Here is a 17,711-nt window from a genome sequence, read left to right as displayed (position 1 = left end):
GACATTCCGTCTATCATGTATATGCTGATGTAAAACACCAAACACCACAATATAGATCTTGGCAAAAAACATATCTGTACAGAACAAAATGTAAATCAACTATCTCGCCCCCGTTCCCCAGGTCACTGCTCTCTCTGTGAGGCGGTGGGTGGCTCTGAGAAGAGCCTTTGTGTTGTGCTTGGGGGAAAGGGTCGAGTTATTCAGCCGCCGAATCCATAGAGTGTGCGGTCCTGCCGTTTCAGAGCATACACCACATCCATGGCAGTGACCGTCTTGCGCTTGGCGTGTTCAGTGTAGGTGATCGCATCCCGGATCACATTCTCCAGGAAAATCTTCAGCAGCCCGCGGGTCTTCTCGTAGATCAGGCCCGAGATCCGCTTGACACCGCCACGACGAGTCAGGCGGCGGATGGCTGGTTTGGTGATGCCCTGGATGTTATCACGGAGCACTTTACGGTGCCGTTTGGCTCTGCCTTTACCCAGTCCTTTGCCTCCTTTACCTCTTCCAGTCATGACGATTCTTTACTCAAATCGCCGCTGAATGTTAATCTCTCGCCTTACCCATTGTCTGTTGAGCCCATCAATGAAACGAGGACAGAAATTCCTGTCAACAGTCACACCTCGAACAATTTTTAATTTCAAAAACCCTGCCAATAATGTTTTCAAGTGCGGATTATGTTAATAAATGCACCATTAGCCAAAGGTTTACAAACAGGTTTTACTTCCTTTTATTTTATTCCATATTTCCCATAAATTCCAGGCTGTTCCAATCAGGATTAAATTCGCGTTCACTTTCAAACTGTCTGTAACGGACGGCAATCAATCCCCACTGACTCTGTAACGGATCACATTCCAGCTCAAACTGTGTAAAAGTTGGGAATCACAGACCATGGACCGATCCTCCGCACAGGCGGGAGTGAGACCAGAACTGGGAGTCCTTCTGTGAAAAGAGAAGAGTGTTCACACTGCCCCCGTTCTGGTCTCTGTAAGAACTCCCATTCTGGGTTGTTACACTGCAGGGAGTCTCGGGTTAATAAACGGATTGACCCGCAACAGGAATTGAAAAATAAACTTGAAAAAGGCTTGCGAGAGAATGAGGTGACTGAAATCAGAGTCCCATCCCCTAAACAAGCTCTTAATTCCTCGGCAGGCGCTGTAAATGGAAAACAGCGACGAGGAACCATGTTTGTAGCTTGAATGGCGGGAAATTCAACAGCGGTCCTCACGTCGAACCAGACAGTGAAGCTGCTTATGAGAATTCAAAACTAAATCCACAGCTGGATCTGCAAAGGTTCTCAAACACACATGTTAAGGAAATAATTACAGTAAATTGAGTCTAAAGGGTGATGCGCTTGTGCAGCTCTTTCAGGGAGGTTGTGGGCAGCTCTTGAAAGAGCCGTTGTGTTTGGGGTGTTCTCTCAGGACAGCGTGGAGTTTTACTTGGAGCTGGTGAACTTGGTCACCGCCTTTGTCCCTTCCGACACGGCGTGCTTGGCCAGCTCCCCGGGCAGCAGCAGGCGCACGGCGGTCTGGATCTCCCGGGAGCTGATGGTGTCAGATTCTGGTATGTGAGTGTGCATTTTATTCTGTACCTGTCTATCTCTTGTATATGAGTGTGGTGTTTATTCTGTACCCTTTAGTCTCTGGTATGTGAGTGTGGGGTTAATCTGCACCTGTCAGCTGCTATGTGAGTGTGGATTTTATTCTGTACCTCTCGGTTCTGGTATATGAGTGTAGGTTTAATATCTACCTGTCAGTTTTTGGTATGTAAGTGTGGACTTTAATCTGTACTGATCAATTTCTGGTATATAACTGTGGGCTTTATTATGTACCTGTCAATCTCTGTTATATGACTGTGGGGTTAATCTGTACCTGCCAGTTTCTGGTATGTGAGTGTAAATTTTATCCTGTACCTGTCAGTTTCTGGAATTTGAGTTTAGGTTTTAATATGTACCTGTACAGCCCCTGAGCCCAGTTTGAAATAAGGATTAAGTAAAGATGAGCATTTGACCAGGGGAACCTGACACGTTGTACTAACTACTTCGGATCAAACACATACACTCTCTGTACCATGGAAGGCTGCAGCAAAGGTATCAAACCACACAGGATTCCAGCTGATCATTACAGGACTAAAATACCGCTCTTTCAAGACTTTTATCTTTTTAAAGGCGAGTGCTGGGCAGGATCGGATAACTTGTGTGCAAGGTCGGAGGAGAACTCGAAGTGTGTTGCGTGGAGTTCATGTCTCGGTGTGGAACTCTGCAGGAAGGTTATGTTGCAGAGTGGAGCAGTTTTACTTCCAGCTCTGCCCTGCCTTAATGCTGCCAGACTGATGCTGCCAGATGCTTTAAATGCAACAATTTTTACTCCTGTCTCCACCGCCCCGCCCCCCCTCCCCTCCTCCCCCCCTCCCCTCCTCCCCCCCTCCCCTCCCCTCCTCCCCCCCTCCCCTCCCCTCCCCTCCTCCCCTCCCCTCCTCCCCTCCCCTCCCCTCCTCCTGCAAGGCGGGTTTGCAGATTGTTGCATTTTTAAGCTTTCTGTTGTCTTCTACAATACAGAAGATCAGTTTAAACGAGTCTTGTGTGTGTGTGTGGGATTAAATGTCTGAGACTGTTAATTCTGTTTCTATCTGGGCTCAGTTTAAAAGCAGCACTTGAAAGTAAGCCACAGGAGTTGGGTGCATTTCGGCTGTTTTTGTAGTTTTATGTGGGAGGCGATAGTGCTGGCTACAAAAAAATATACATATATTTTTGGACTTTTCAATGTATCATAAGGTGAATTGAAAGATTCCTTTAGCAGTTTCACCAGATGGAGTCTGGACAGTGGCCAAAGTGGAATAAAACCAATCTTGTTCACTTAAGGGTTTTATGTAGCAGGTTTTGTTTTTACGGTATCATGTCGAGCTGTGTGTAATAAAACTCCTTTTTATAAAGTTTTTAAAAAAACTCCATAGCACAATCCACCCACTGCCCACATCCCGTGGAGTCGCTTTTAATGGGACACATGAAACTAGAATGAAAGGTATAAAGCAGAATCTGTAGTTAATCATTGTCGCTCCTGGGAACAGACTGATTTCTGGCCACACGTTCTGCTCTGAAACCAGTTAATGTACAGCTGGGAAAGCGCAGCCGGTAAACAGAATGGGTGATCCTTAGCCCTGAGTGGGGTGGGTAAGGGTACACCGGGTGGCGGAGAAATTCTGAATGAGTGCGAGAGCAGAGTAAGAGTGAATTGAGCGGGTCACAGGCCCGTGCTCACTCTATTTCACAACAAATCCGACAGCGACAGACATTAAAATGGGGCAGTTTGACTATTTTCCTGATCATTTTCTCACCAGATTGACAATCATAGAATCATGGAAATTTACGGCACGGAAGGAGGCCATGTCCTTGCCAGCCAACAGGAGGCTATCTGACCTAATCCCACTTCCCAGCTCTAGGTCCGCAGGTTACAGCACTTCAATTGCACATCCAAGTACTTTTTAAAATGTGGTGAGGGTTTCTGTCTCTGCCATCTCCTGGCTGGAAGCGAGTCCTGCAACAAGTGACAATCATTCAGCGGAAACTATTTTAAATTCGACAGTGACACCTCAGCACCATGTTTATGATCAACTAAAACCATTGCAAAGTATTTTATTGGTCCGGCTGAAACTCTAAACATCCATTAAAAGCAGGTGGCGGCGCTCAGCCGATTGTAGTTTGAACAGTGGGGTTATTCATTGAGTGTGGGATGGGCAGGGGAGTATAGGATAGACACTACCCGTCACTCTCAGGTACTGCGTGTCAGTGTGGGGTAACGCTACAAGGACACCCTCAAAGCCTCCCTGATAAAGTGCAACATCCCCACTGACACCTGGGAGTCCCTGGCCCAAGACCGCCCCAAGTGGAGGAAGTGCATCCGAGAGAGCGCTGAGCACCTCGAGTCTCAACGCCAAAAGCATACAGAAATCAAGCGCAGACAGCGGAAAGAGCATGCGGCGAACCCGTCCCATCCATCACTTCCCTCAACGACTACTATATGTCCCACCTGTGAGAGTCTGTGGCTCTCGTATTGGACTGTTCAGCCACCAAAGAACTCACTTCAGGAGTGGAAGCAAGTCTTCCTCGATTCCGAGGGACTGCCGATGATGATGATGATGATGATGATTAAATAAATAAATTCAATGACCCAATATCCATAGCTCTCGGGGGTAGAGAATTCCAAAGATTCAAGATCCGCTGAGAGAAGAAATTCCTCATCTCCATTTTAAATAGGCGACCCCTTATTCTGAAACTATACCCCCTAGTTTTAAGTTCCCTAAGGGGAAAACATCCTCTCTGCGTCTACCCTGTTAAGCCCCCTCAGAATCTTATATGTTTCAATAAGATCACCTCTCATTGTTCTAAACTCCAATGAATATAGGCCCAACCTGTTCAATCTTTCTTAAAACAACCTCCTCATCTCCCGAATCAACCTAGTGAACCTTCTCTGAACTGCCTCCAATGCAGAGACTAAAACTGCATGCAGTACTCCAGGTGTGGTGTTACCAATACCCGGTACAGTTGTAGCAGGTCTTCCATACTTTTATACTCCATCCCCCTTGCAATAAAGGCCAACATTACATTTGCCGCCTTAATTATTTGCTGTACCTACATGCTAACTTTTTGTGTTTCATGTACAGATCCCTCTGTATTGCAGCAGTTTCTAATCTCTCCCCCATTTAAATAATAATTTGCTTTTATATTTTTCCCACCAAAGTGGATAACCTCACATTTTCCCACATTATACTCCATCTCCAAAATTTTTGCTCACTCACCTCAGCCTGTCTATATCCCTTTGTAGATTCTTTGCATCCTCCACACAACTTGCTTTCCCACCTATCTTTGTATCATCAGAAAATTAAGCTACATTACACTTGGTCCCTTCATCCAAGTCATTAATATAGATTGTAAATAGTTGAGCTCCCAGCACTGATCCCTGTGGCACCCCACTAGTTACAGTTTGCCAACCTGAAAATTACCCATCTATCCCGACTCTCTGTTTTCTGTTAGTTAGCCAATCCTCTATCCATGCTAATATAGTACCCCCAACCCAGTGAGCTTTTATCTTGCGCAGTAACCTTTTATGTGGCACCTTATCGAATGCCTACTCAAAATCCAAATACACGACATCTACTGGTTCCCCTTTATTCACTTTACTCGTTACATCTTCAAAGAACACCAACAAATTTGTCAAACATGATTTCCCTTTCATAAAACCATGCTAACTCTGCTTGCCTGTACCATGATTTTCTAAATGTCCTGCTGCTACTTCCTCAATAATGGACACCAGCATTTTCCCAATGACTGATGTTAGGCTAACAGTTTCCTGCTTTCTGTCTCCCTCATTTCTTAAATAGGGTAATTACATTTGCTGTTTTCCAATCCTCTGGGACCTCTCCAGGATCCAGGGATTTTTGGTAATTGCAACTAATGCAGCCACCATCTCTGTAGCCACTTCTTTTAATACCATAGGATGCAGGCCATTAGGTCCAGGGGACTTGTCCACCTTGTCCCCTCCTCATAGCCCCTTGATTATCCATTATTGGGATGCTTTTAGTGTCTTCTACAGTGAAGACTGATACAAAATATTTGTTGAAATTCTCTGCCATTTCCATTTCCCATTAATTCCCCAGTCTCATCCTCTAAGGGACTAACTTAGCTACTCTCCCTTTTTATATACATGTAGAATCTCTTACTGTCTCTTTTTATATTTCTTGCCAGTTTACTCAATCTATCTCCTTTCCTTTTTTTTTAGTTGTCCTTTGCTCTTTTCTAAAAAGTTACCAATCTTCTGGCCTTCCAATAATCTTTGCAACATTGTATGCTTTTGTTTTCAATCTGATACCATCCTTTACTTCTTAGTTAGCCATGGCTGGTTCTTTCTTCTTAAGAGTCTTTCTTTCTCACTGGAATACATCTTTGCTGAGAGTTATAAAATATCTCCTTAAATGTTTGCCACTGCTTATCTACCGTCTTATCCTTCCTTTGTAATTGCCTTTAAGTTCAGGGCACTAGTACGAGACCCAAGTTTCTCAGCCACAAACCGAATTTGAAATTCTACCATGTTATGATCACTCTTCCCAAGAGGATCCTTTATTATGAGATCATTAATTAATCCAGTCACATTACACATTACCAGATCTAAAATAGCCTGCTCCCTCATTGGTTCCACATCGTATTGTTCTAAGAAAACATCCCAAATACACTTTGAACTTTTCCTCAAAGCTACCTTTGCCAATTTGATTTGTTCAATCAAAATGAAGATAAAATTCACCTATGATTATTGCAGTATTTCTTACAAGCCTCCATTTTTTATTGATTTATATGCTGCCCTGCAGTGTAGCCACTGTTAGGGAGCCTATAGACTACTCCCACCAGTGATTTATTTCCCTTATTATTTCTTATCTCCACCCAAACTGATTCTATATCTTGATCTTCTGAGAAGAAAAGGCTGAAGTGTTTACAACCATCTTTAGCTAAAAATGCCAAGCGGATGATCCATTTCGGCCTCCTCCTAAGGAAGCCAGTCTTCAACCAATTCGATTCACTCCATGTGATGTCAAGAAATGGCTGAATGCATTGGATACAGCAAAGGCTATGGGCTCTGACAACATATCTGCTGTTGTGCTCAAGACTTGTGCTCCAGAACTAGCCGCGTATCTAGCCAAGCTGTTCCAATACAGCTACAACACTGACATCTATCAGACGATGTGGAAAACTGTCCAGGTATGTCCTGTCCATAAAAAGCAGGACAAATACAATCCGGTCAATTACCACCCCATCAGTCTATTCTCAATCATCAGTAAAGTGACGGAAGGTGTTGCCAACAGTGCTATCAAGCGGCACTTACTCACCAATAACCTGCTCACCGATACCCACTTTGGGTTCCGCCAGGACCACTCGGCTCCAGACCTCATCACAGCCTTGGTCCAAACATGGATAAAAGAGCTGAATTCCAGAGGTGAGGTGAGAGTGACTTCCCTCAACATCAAGGCAGCATTTGACCGTGTGTGGCATCAAGGAGCCCTAGTAAAACTGAAGTCAATGGGAATCTGGGGGAAAACTCTACACTGGCTAGAATCATACCTAGCACAAAGGAAGATGGTTGTGGTGGTTGGAGGTCAATTATCACAGCCCCAGGACACCGCTGCAGGAGTTCCTCAGGGCAGTGTCCCAGGCCCAACCATCTTCAGTTGCTTCATCAATGACCTTCCTTTCTTCATAAGGTCAGAAATGGGGATGTTCGCTGATGACTGCAAAGTGTTCAGTTCCATTCGCAACTCCTCAGATAATGGAGCAGTTCATGCCTGCATACAGCAAGATCTGGACAACATTCAGGCTTGGGCTGATAAGTGGCAAGTAACATTCACAACACAAAAGTGCCAGGCAATGACTATCTCCAACAAGCAAGAGTCTAACCACCGCCCCATAACATTCATTGGCATTACCCTCGCCAAATCCCCTACCATCAACATCCTTGAGGTTACCATTGACCAGAAACTTAACTGGACCAGCCACATAAATACTGTGGTAACAAAAGCAGGTCAGAGGCTGAGTATTTTGTGGCAAGTGTCTCACCTCCTGACTCCCCAAAGCCTTTCCACCATCTACAAGGCACAAGTCAGGAGTGTGATGGAATATTCTGCACTTGCCTGGATGAATGCAGCTCCAACAACACTCAAGAAGCTCGACACCATCCAGGACAAAGCAGCCCACTTGATTGGCACCCCATCCACCACCTTAAACGTTCACTCCCTCCATTATCGACGTACCGTGGCTGCAGTGTTTACCACGTACAAGATGCACTGCAGCAACGCCAAGGCTTCTTCGGCAGCACCTCCCAAACCCACAACTTCTACCACCTAGAAGGACAAAGGCAGCAGGCGCATGGGAACACCATCACCTCCACGTTCCCCTCCAAGTCACACACCATCCTGATTTGGAAGCATATCGCCATTCCTTCATTATCGCTGGGTCAAAATCCTGGAACTCTCTCCCTACAGTACTGTGGGAGTACCATCACCAGACGGACTGCAGCAGTTCAAGAAGGTGGCTCACCACCATCTTCTCAGGGCAATTATGGATGGGCAATAAATGCTGGCCTTACCAGCGACGCCTAATTAAAAAAAACAAACAGAACCATCTAACCTCTCAAGTCGACGTAAAAGATTCCTTGATGTTATTTCGAAGAGATCTCTCCGGTGTCCTGGCTAACATTTATCCCTCAACCAACATCACTAAAACAGAGGCTGTGAAAAGCATTTTATAAATACAAGTCTTCCTTTAACAAAGGAGAAAAGGTTCAAAAACAGAACAGTGGGTAACAGGACATCAATTAGTCTCCTCTTGGAGAAATCAAGAATCGACTCACAGTATGTAGGAAACAAAGCTGATTTATTTGACAGTTGTTTGACAGAGGGTGCAGAACAGATTTACAAAAATGATTCCAGGGATGTGGGACTTCAGTTACATGGATAGACTGGTGAAGCTGGGGTTGTTCTTCACAGAACAGAGAAGGTCGAGAGGAGATTTGATAGAGGTGCTCTAAAATCATGAGGGGTCTGGACAGAGTAGAGAGAAAATATTCCCATTGGCGGAAGGGTCGAGAACCAGAGGACACAGATTCAAGATGATTGGCAAAAGAACCAAAGGCGACATGAAAAAAACTTTTCTTTAAGCAGCGAGTGGTTAGGATCTGGAATGCACTGCCTGAAAGGGTGGTGGAGGCAGATTCAATCGTGGCTTTCAAAGAGGGAATTGGATAAGTACCGGAAATAAAATATTTGCAGGGCCACGGGGAAAGGGCGGGGAGTGAGACTGGCTGAAGTACTCTTGCAGAGAGCCGGCACGGGCTCGACAGTCCGAAAGGCCTCCTTCTGTGCTGTAGCCATTCTATGATTCAATGATATCCAGAAAATTAAACTCAAGCCCAGTTACAGGGATTAATTACACCAGCGGCAACAAACCCCACGGTCCGAGTGAACATGGTTCAGTCCTGGATGTGATTAACGACAACAATATCAGCAGAGTCCAACTCCTGCAGTCACTTGTGAGCTCGCTGGTGTCTCAGCAGGTTGGATGACTGAGTGAATCCCTTCCCACATTCAGAGCAGGTGAATGGCCTCTCCCCAGTGTGAATGCGTTGGTGTTTCAGCAGGGTGGATGAATCAGTGAATCCCTTCCCACATTCAGAGCAGATGAATGGCTTCTCTCCAGTGTGAATTCGCTGGTGTTCCAGCAGGTTGGATGATCGAATGAAGGCCTTCCCACATTCAGAACAGATGAACGGCCTCTCCCCAGTGTGAACTCGCTGGTGTGTCAGCAGGTTGGATAAACAAGTGAAGCCGTTACCACACTCGGAGCAGATGAATGGCCTCTCCCCAGTGTGAGTGCATTGGTGTATCCGCAGATTGGATGACTGAGTGAAGCCGTTCCCACACACGGGAGAGGTAAACGGCCTCTCCGCAGTGTGAACACGCTGGTGTTCAGTGAGGTCGGATGAACGAGTGAATCCCTTCTCACACACGGAGCAGGTGAATGGCCTCTCCCCAGTGTGAATTCGCTTGTGTGCTAGCAGGCTGAATGAATAAGTGAATCCCTTCCCACACACGGGGCAGGTGAATGGCCTCTCTCCATTGTGACGGCGTCGATGAGTTTCCAGCGCAGAGGGACAATTAAATCCCTTCCCAGTCTCCACATTTCCACGGTTTCTCCATGGTTCGGGTGTCCTTGTGTCTATCCAGGTTGGACAATCAGTTGAAGCCTCGTCCACACACAACACGTGTACAGTTTCTCCCCGCCGTGAATGGTGCGATGTTTTTTCAGGCTGTGTAACTGGTTAAAGCTCTTTCCACAGTCAGTGCACTGGAACACTCTCACTCGGGTGTCTGTGTGTCTCGGTGCTTTTCCATTCACACGAATGTTTAAAATCTTTTCCCATATACAGAACAGACAAACGTTTTTCCTTCCACAATCAAAGGCCGATGATATACAGGTGAATCGAGTAACTCTGTCAGATCTTCATATGATTGGTTCGAGTTTCCCATCTGTAAATCCTCCTTTTCTAATATCCTGTAAAAGGAGTTTACAAAAGTCAGCACTGGAAGTGCAGGATAGAAATTGAGGACAGACAATCCTAGTTCCTATGGAACATTCTTTCCTCTCTTGTTCCCCCAAAGCTGTAAATTCCTGTCCCACACACTCTCCCTCCACCCTGTGCTGAAATCCAAACTCATCGCACCACCTCCATCATTTCTTTCTTCCCTCTGCAGTTTTCTCACTCCCTCTTCTCTGGTTGGGTTCAGTTCTACATCCCGTGTGTGCAGACTGAGAATAAATGAGGAAATTATTTTCTCTCGAGGTCACTGGGACCCTAAAGCCCCGCCCACCCTCTGTTCCTGTACCAAGATGGCCACGCAGACACCCTGATCCTGTCCAAGAATTTGGCAAGTTACCCAGAGAGGTCAGGTCGATCACCGCGGATCATACATGGGTTCTGCGGGCTCGTATTCGGGGTCTGAGGCCTACACCAGGTGTTTATGAAGCTGCCCAGCCCTCCCAGAGGTCCAATTCCTCTGATGAGCCCATAAGCTCCTACCGACTCGCGGAACGTCTCTTCTGCGTCAGACCACCTCCACCACTGGTATTGCGCCTGCTCAGAGCACAGCCCAGTCCCACGTCTGGGCTCCTGGTGTCATTGATAGAGCACTTTACCCCTACGTGGGGGATTCTAACTACAGAAGTAAATGTCGCAACATTTGGTAGTGAAATGGATTGATTCAGGACAGACAGTAGGGATTATTGCAGGAAATAACACAGTGCAGTGAGAAAGGAAATGCAGTGGATGTTGTGCAGATGGATTGTCAAAAGGTGTTTGATAAGGTGCCGGACAGGAGGCTTGTTGATCAAATTAAAGGGAGTGGGGCCGCGTGGAGAGGAAGTTGGGTAAAGGGCAGAAAACAGAGAATAGTGGTTAATGGATGTTCTTCAGACTGGAGGGATGTAAACAGTGGTGTCCCCCAGGGTCAGTGTTGGGACCATTGCATTTAATAGAGACAGGATCTGGGCTAGGGAATAAGCACATAAGAATTAGCAGGAATAGGCCATTTGGCCCCTCGAGCCTGCTCCGCCATTCAATAAGATCATATTGAATCACCCAGCTCTTAACTCATGTTAAGAGTGGAAGCAAGTGTTCCTCGATGCCGAGAGATTGCCAATGATGAAGATAATTATGTTGTTGATGCTGTTCTTGTGCTGTCACTGAACTTTCTATTATTGTTGGCATCCACAAATATTGTGCTCTTCCCTTCACCAGAAACAGTCCCTGTGAAACCCAGGCCCTGCCTTATAGATACCAGGTCACATCTCGAATGCTTCTGAATGTTGGCATGTTTTTATATTCACCAGCACAAAAATCAATTCCAGCTCCAACGTTTGGAATGCTGACTCTAACCCATTTCTTTTTTTTTTAAACAATGACTTTATCCCTCACTACTACAAATCCTCCTTCCCTTTTCTTGCAAATAACCTTTCACTATTTCATAAATCTTCTCTTTTAGCTCCAACAGTTTTATTAATTCAACTCTCGTCTCAGATGCAGACATTCCCCAACCCTCCAGTCGCACCAGCTGATCCCCTTCCCACTGTTTCATCGACCTTTTTTTGTAAAACCATTGTTGGTCGACAGTTCAGATCACCCGTCCCTTCCCATCCTCCAGTGTCCCAAGAACCTAGCTGTGCCCATTCTCATTCTTGAAGATGTTGGATCTTCTCCCCTGTTTGGACTTTCAGCTATGGTGGTTACAGGCATTCCCAGATACTGATGCTCTGTAATAAATATATTAATAGAAGGATTATACAGAAATATTACAATGAGAAGGAGAAGGATGCCATGTTAACAACAACATTTATTGATATGGCGCCTTTAACGTAGTAAAATGCCCCAAGGTACTTCACAGGAGTTTAGAAGACAAGAATATTGACCCCGAGCCACATCAGGGCAGATGCCCAAAATCTTGGTTAAAGAGCTAGGTTTTCAGGAGCATCTTGAAGGAGGAAAGAGAGGTGGAAAGGTTTAGAGAGGGAGTTCCAGAGCTTAGGGCCCAGGTAACAGAACGCACAGCCACCGATGGTTGAGTGATCAGGAGGGCAGAATTAGTGGAGTGCAGATCTCTAGGGGGCTTGTGGGGCTGGAGTAGATTACAAAAGATAGGGAGGGGCGAGGCCATGGAGGGATTTAAAAACCGGAATGAGAATTGTGAAATCAAGGCGTTGCTTAACTGGAAGCCAATGTAGGTCAGCAAACACAGGGGTGATTGGTGAGCAGGACTTGGTGTGAGTTAGAACACGGGCTGCCGACTTTTGGATTACCACAAGGTTACAAAGGATAGAATGTGGGAGGCCAGCCAGGAGTGCATTGGAATAGTCAGGTCTAGAGGTAACAAAGGCATGGATGAGGGTTTCAGCAGCGGATGAGTTGAGCCAAGGGCAGAGGTGGCGATGTTATGGAGGTGGAATTAGGCAGTCTTAGAAATGCTGCAGATATGTGGCTGGAAGCTCATTTCAGGGTAAAGTATGAAACCAAGGTTGCGAACAGTGTGGTTCAGCCTCAGACAGATGTTAGGGCGAGGGAGAGAGTCAGTGCCTCGGGAACGCAGTTTGTGGCGAGGAACAAAAAATGGGTTTGGTCTTCCCAATATTCAACTGGAGAAAAATATCTGCGCATGTGGAACAGGATTGCGGACTAGCAGTCTGACAATTTAGAGACCGTGGAGGGGTCGAGAGAAGTGGTGGTGAGGTAGAGCTGGGTGTCAACAGCGTACATGTGGAAACCAACGCTGTATTTTTGGAAAATGACGCCAAGGGGCAACATGTAGATGAGAAATAGGAGAGGTCCAAGGAAAGATCCTTGGGAAACCCCAGAGGTAAGAATGCAGGAGTGAGAAGCCATTGCAGGTGATTTTCTGACTACGATTAGATAGATAAGAATGGAACCAGGCGAGTACAGTCCCTCCCAGTTGGACGACAGTGGAAAGGCATTGGAGAAGGATAGAGTGGTCAACTGTGTCAAAGGCTGTAGTCAAGTCAAGAAGGACGAGGAGGGATAGTTTATCTTTGTCACAGTAACAAGGGATGTCATTTGTGACTTTTGGGAGCCCTGTGGCAGGGGCGGAAACCAGATTGAAGGGATTCAAACATGGAGGTCCGGGAAGGATAGCCACGGATTTGGGAGACGACAACACATTCAAGGCTTGAGAGGAAAGGGAGGCAGGAGATAGGGCGGTAGTTTGCAAGGACAGAGGAGAAAAGGATTGCTTTTTTTGAGAGGGGGAAATGATGAAAAATTTGAGGGCGATGGGGACAGTTGCTGAGGAGAGAGAACCATTAGAAATGTGAGCTAACATGTGATCCAGAAAAGAAAGTTGGATGGTCAGCAGTTTAGTGGGAATAGAGTCAAGGGGGCAGGAAGTGGGTCTCTTGGACAAGATGAGCTCAGAAAGGTCATGAGGGGAGATCAGAGAGAAACTGGAGAAAAATGTGAGTTCAAGGATAGTGCAGGCAGCATCCTTAAAGGAAGTTTGGCCCGGTGGGCTAGGGGAAGGAAGGGAAGTGGTAGAGGCAGCTAAACAAATGGTCTCAATCTTAGGGACAATGGAGTCCATGAGTTCCTCGCACTTGTTGTTGGAGGTGAAGGTGTATGAGACAGAGGTTTAAGAGGATGGTTAGCAGAGAATAGAAGCCGAGGTTTATCGTTGCATTCCAGATTCCACATTTTGGCAGACGAGAACAGGACCCGATAATGCTTTATGTTGTCCAGCCAGATCTGACGGTGAATGGTTAAACCAGTTATCCACCATGTCCGTTCAAATCTGCGTCCCTTGGAATTAAGGGAGCGAAGATGAGGGCCGTATGGGGAATGACCAGGGTGAGAGACAGTAATTGTTTTAATATGGACCAGGGCCTCAAAGGTCGTGGTTGAGCAGATCGGTAGCTGCAGATATGTCGTGGTGAATGGAGGGCTAAAGGCTGGACAGTTTGGATTTCATGAGTGCAGTTGCAAGATAGTTGATATCAAGTCCCTCCAATGCCATCAGTACAACAGCTGTAAGCTCAGGGATCTCAGAAAACACCATCAATATGTAAGCGGTAGATTTGATTGCTGTTTTACAATCATAATTCTCCATTTGAGCACGCATCTCGCTGTGTGTGTGCCCTCGCATATGCGTCCAATCAAACTATCCTTCAGCATCCTTAGTGGAAATGTAAGAGCGATTGAATTAATTTAAAACCAATTTGAGACTTTTTAAAATGCAGTACTTTGTTGTTTCACTAACGCTGCCACTAGTAAAGTAAACCCACAACAGTGACAACAGAGGGACAAGGAGAATATATCATAAATAATTAGTGGTAACATAATAGGGAACACTAAGGTCTTTTATAAACATATAACAACCACTTGTATTGACAGTGCCTTTAACATAGTAAAACATCCCAAGGTCTTCACAGGATGTTACAAGAAAAAAAACTTGACACCAAGCCATACAAGAAATTATGGAGATGACCAAAAGCTTGGTTAATGGGGTAGGCTTTAAGGAGCATCTTGAAGGAGGATAGAGAGGCAGAGAGGTTTAGGGACAGAGTTTGAGAGCTTGGAGCCTAGGCAACAGAAGGCTTGGCCACCGATGGTTGAGCGATTATAATCAGGGATGCTCAAGAGGACAGAATTAGAGGGGCGGAGACATCTCTGGAAGTTGTGGGGCTGATGGAGATCATAGAGATAGGGAGGGTCGAGGCCATGGAGAGAAATTTGTAAAAATGGATGAGAATTTTGAAATTGAGGCATTATTTAACGGGAAGTCAATATAGGTCAGCAAGCACAGGGGTAATAGGTGAGCAGGACTTGGTGCAAGTTAGGACATGGGGCAGTCGAATTTTGGATGATCACAAGTTTATGTTGGGTATAATGTGAGAGTAATCAAGTCTAGAGGTAACAAAGGCATGGATGAGGGTTTCAGCAGCAGATGAGCTGAGGCAGGGGCAGAGACGTGCGATGTTACAGGGATGGAAATAGGCGGTTTTACATATACTGCAGATATGGAAACATAGAAAATAGGTGCAGGAGTAGGCCATTTGGCCCTTCGAGTGTGCACCACCATTCAATATCATGGCTGATCATGCACTTCAGTACCACATTCCTGCTTTCTCTCCAAACCCCTTGATCCTTTAGCCGCAAGGGCTACATCTAACTTCCTAACAAACTGGCCTCAACAACTTTCTGTGGTAGAGAATTCCAAAGGTTCACAATTCTCTGAGTGAAGAAGTTTCTCCTCATCTCGGTCCTAAATGGCTTACCCCTTATCCTTAGACTGTGGCCCCTGGTTCTGGACTTCCCCAACATCGGGAACATTCTTCCTGAATCTAACCTGTCCAATCCCGTCAGAATTTTATATGTTTCTATGAGATCCCCTCTCACTCTTCTAAATTCCATTGAACATAAGCCTAGTCGATCCAGTCTTTCTTCATATGTCAGTCCTGTCATCCCAGGTTCAGTCTGGTAAACCTTCGCTGCACTCCCTGAATAGCAAGAATGTCCTTCCTCAGACTAGGAGACCAAAACTGTACACAATATTCAAGGTATGGCCTCGCCAAGGCCCTGTACAACTGTAATAAGACCTCCCTGCTCCTATACGCAAATTCTCTCGCTATGAAGGCCAACATGCCATTTGCCTTCTTCACCGACTGCTGTACCTATATGCTAACTTTCAATGACTGATGTACCATCACACCCAGGTCTCGTTGCACCTCCCTTTTACTAATCTGTCACCATTCAGATAATTATCAATAAGGGAATTAAGGGTTACGGGGAGAGGGCGGGTAAGTGGAGCTGAGTCCACGGCCAGATCAGCCATGATCTTATTGAATGGCGCAGCAGGCTCGAGGGGCTAGATGGCCTACTCCTGTTCCTAATTCTTATGTTCTTATGTTCTTATAATCTGCCTTCCTGTTTTTACCACCAAAGTGAATAAACTCACATTTATCTACATTATACCGCATCTGCCATGTATTTGCCCATGCACCTAACTTGTCCAAGTCATCATGCAGCCTCTTAGCATTCTCCTCACAGCTCACACTGCCACCCAGCTTAGTGTCATCTGCAAACTTGGATATATTACACTCAATTCCTTCATCTAAATCATTAATGTATATTGTAAATAGCTGGGGTCCCAGCACTGAACCTTGTGGTACCCCACAATCACTGCCTGCCATTCTGAAAAGAACCTGTTTATTCCTACCCTTTGCTTCCTGTCTGCCAACCAGTTCTCTATCCATGTCAATACATTATCCCCAATACCGTGTGCTTTAATTTTGCACACTAATCTCTTGTGTAGGACCTTCTCAAAAGCCTTTTGAAAGTCTAAATACACCACATCCACTGGCTCCCCCTTGTTCACTCTACTAGTTACATCCTCAAAAAAATTCTAGAAGTTTTTTCAAGCAGGATTTCCCGTTCATAAATCCATGCCGACTTGGACCAATCCTGTCACTGCTTTCCAAATGCGCTGCTCATAATAATTTATTAATGCATCTTTAATAATTGATTCCAACATTTTCCCCATCATTGATGTCAGGTTAACCAGTCTATAATTCTGTTTTCTTGCTCCCTCCTTTTTTTTTTTAAAAAGTGGGGTTACATTAGCTACCCTCCAGTCCATATGTTGCAAAATGACCACAAATGCATCCACTATTTCTAGGGCCACTTCCTTAAGTACTCTGGGATGCAGACTATCAGGTCCTGGGGATTTATCGGCCTTCAATCCCATCAATTTTCCTAACACAATTTGCTGACTAAAGGATTTCCTTCAGTTCCTCCTTCTCGCTAGACCCTCGGTCCCCTAGTATTTCCAGGTGGTTATTTGTGTCTTCCTTAGTGAAGACGGAACCAAAGTATTTGTTCAATTGGTCTGCCATTTCTTTGTTCCCCATTATAAATTCACCTGATTCTGACTGTAAGGGACCTACATTTGTCTTCACTAATCTTTTTCTCTTCACGTATCTGTAGAAACTTTTGCAGTCAGTTTTTATCTTTCCTGGAAGCTTATTCTCATGTTCTATTTTCCCCCTCCTCATTAAACCCTTTGTCCTCCTCTGCTGCATTCTAAATTTCTCCCAGTCCTCAGGTTTGCTGCTTTTTTTTGGCCAATTTATATGCCTCTTCCTTGGATTTAACACTATCCCTAATTTCCCTTGTAAGCCACGGGTGAGCCACCTTCCCCGTTTTATTTTTACATCAGACAGGGATGTACAATTATTGAAGTTCATCCATGTGATCTTTAAACGTCTGCCATTGCCCATCCACCGTCAACCCTTTAAGTATCATTCGCCAGTCTATCCTAGCCAAATCACGTCTCATACTGTCGAAGTTACCTTTCTTTAAGTTCAGGACCCTCGTCTCTGAATTAACTGTGTCACCCTCCATCTTAATGAAGAATTCTACCATATTATGGTCACTCTTTCCCAAGGGGCCTCACACAACAAGATTGCTAATTAATCCTCTCTCATTATACAACACCCAGTCTAGGATGGCCAGCCCTCTAGTTGGCTCCTTGACATATTAGTCTAGAAAACTATCCCTAATACACTCCAGGAAATCCTCCGCCAATGCATTGCTACCAGTTTGGTTAGCCCAATCAAT

The 17,711-nt window shown here is 45.3% G+C and overlaps 2 protein-coding genes across 2 annotated transcripts in view; both read right to left on the bottom strand.

The window, feature by feature from the left end:
- Positions 1-200: 200 nt before the first annotated feature.
- Positions 201-512, bottom strand: LOC139273789 (histone H4 type VIII-like). The gene has a single exon (XM_070890885.1). It carries the CDS (start codon positions 510-512, stop codon positions 201-203), a length of 312 nt encoding a protein of 103 aa, XP_070746986.1.
- A 7,884-nt stretch (positions 513-8,396) lies between these two features.
- Positions 8,397-17,711, bottom strand: part of LOC139274156 (zinc finger protein 420-like) — a 74,758-nt gene continuing 65,443 nt past the window's right edge. The window contains exon 4 of the mRNA XM_070891197.1: positions 8,397-9,836. Within this exon, the coding sequence (XP_070747298.1) occupies positions 9,063-9,836 (774 nt within the window). The 3' untranslated portion in view covers positions 8,397-9,062. The remainder of the gene's footprint in view (positions 9,837-17,711) is intronic.

This window comes from Pristiophorus japonicus, chromosome 9 (genome assembly GCF_044704955.1).
Source record: "Pristiophorus japonicus isolate sPriJap1 chromosome 9, sPriJap1.hap1, whole genome shotgun sequence".
Lineage (NCBI taxonomy): Eukaryota > Metazoa > Chordata > Chondrichthyes > Pristiophoridae > Pristiophorus > Pristiophorus japonicus.
Note: the sequence above shows the minus strand (reverse complement) of the source record. Positions and strands in the feature narration are given on the sequence as shown.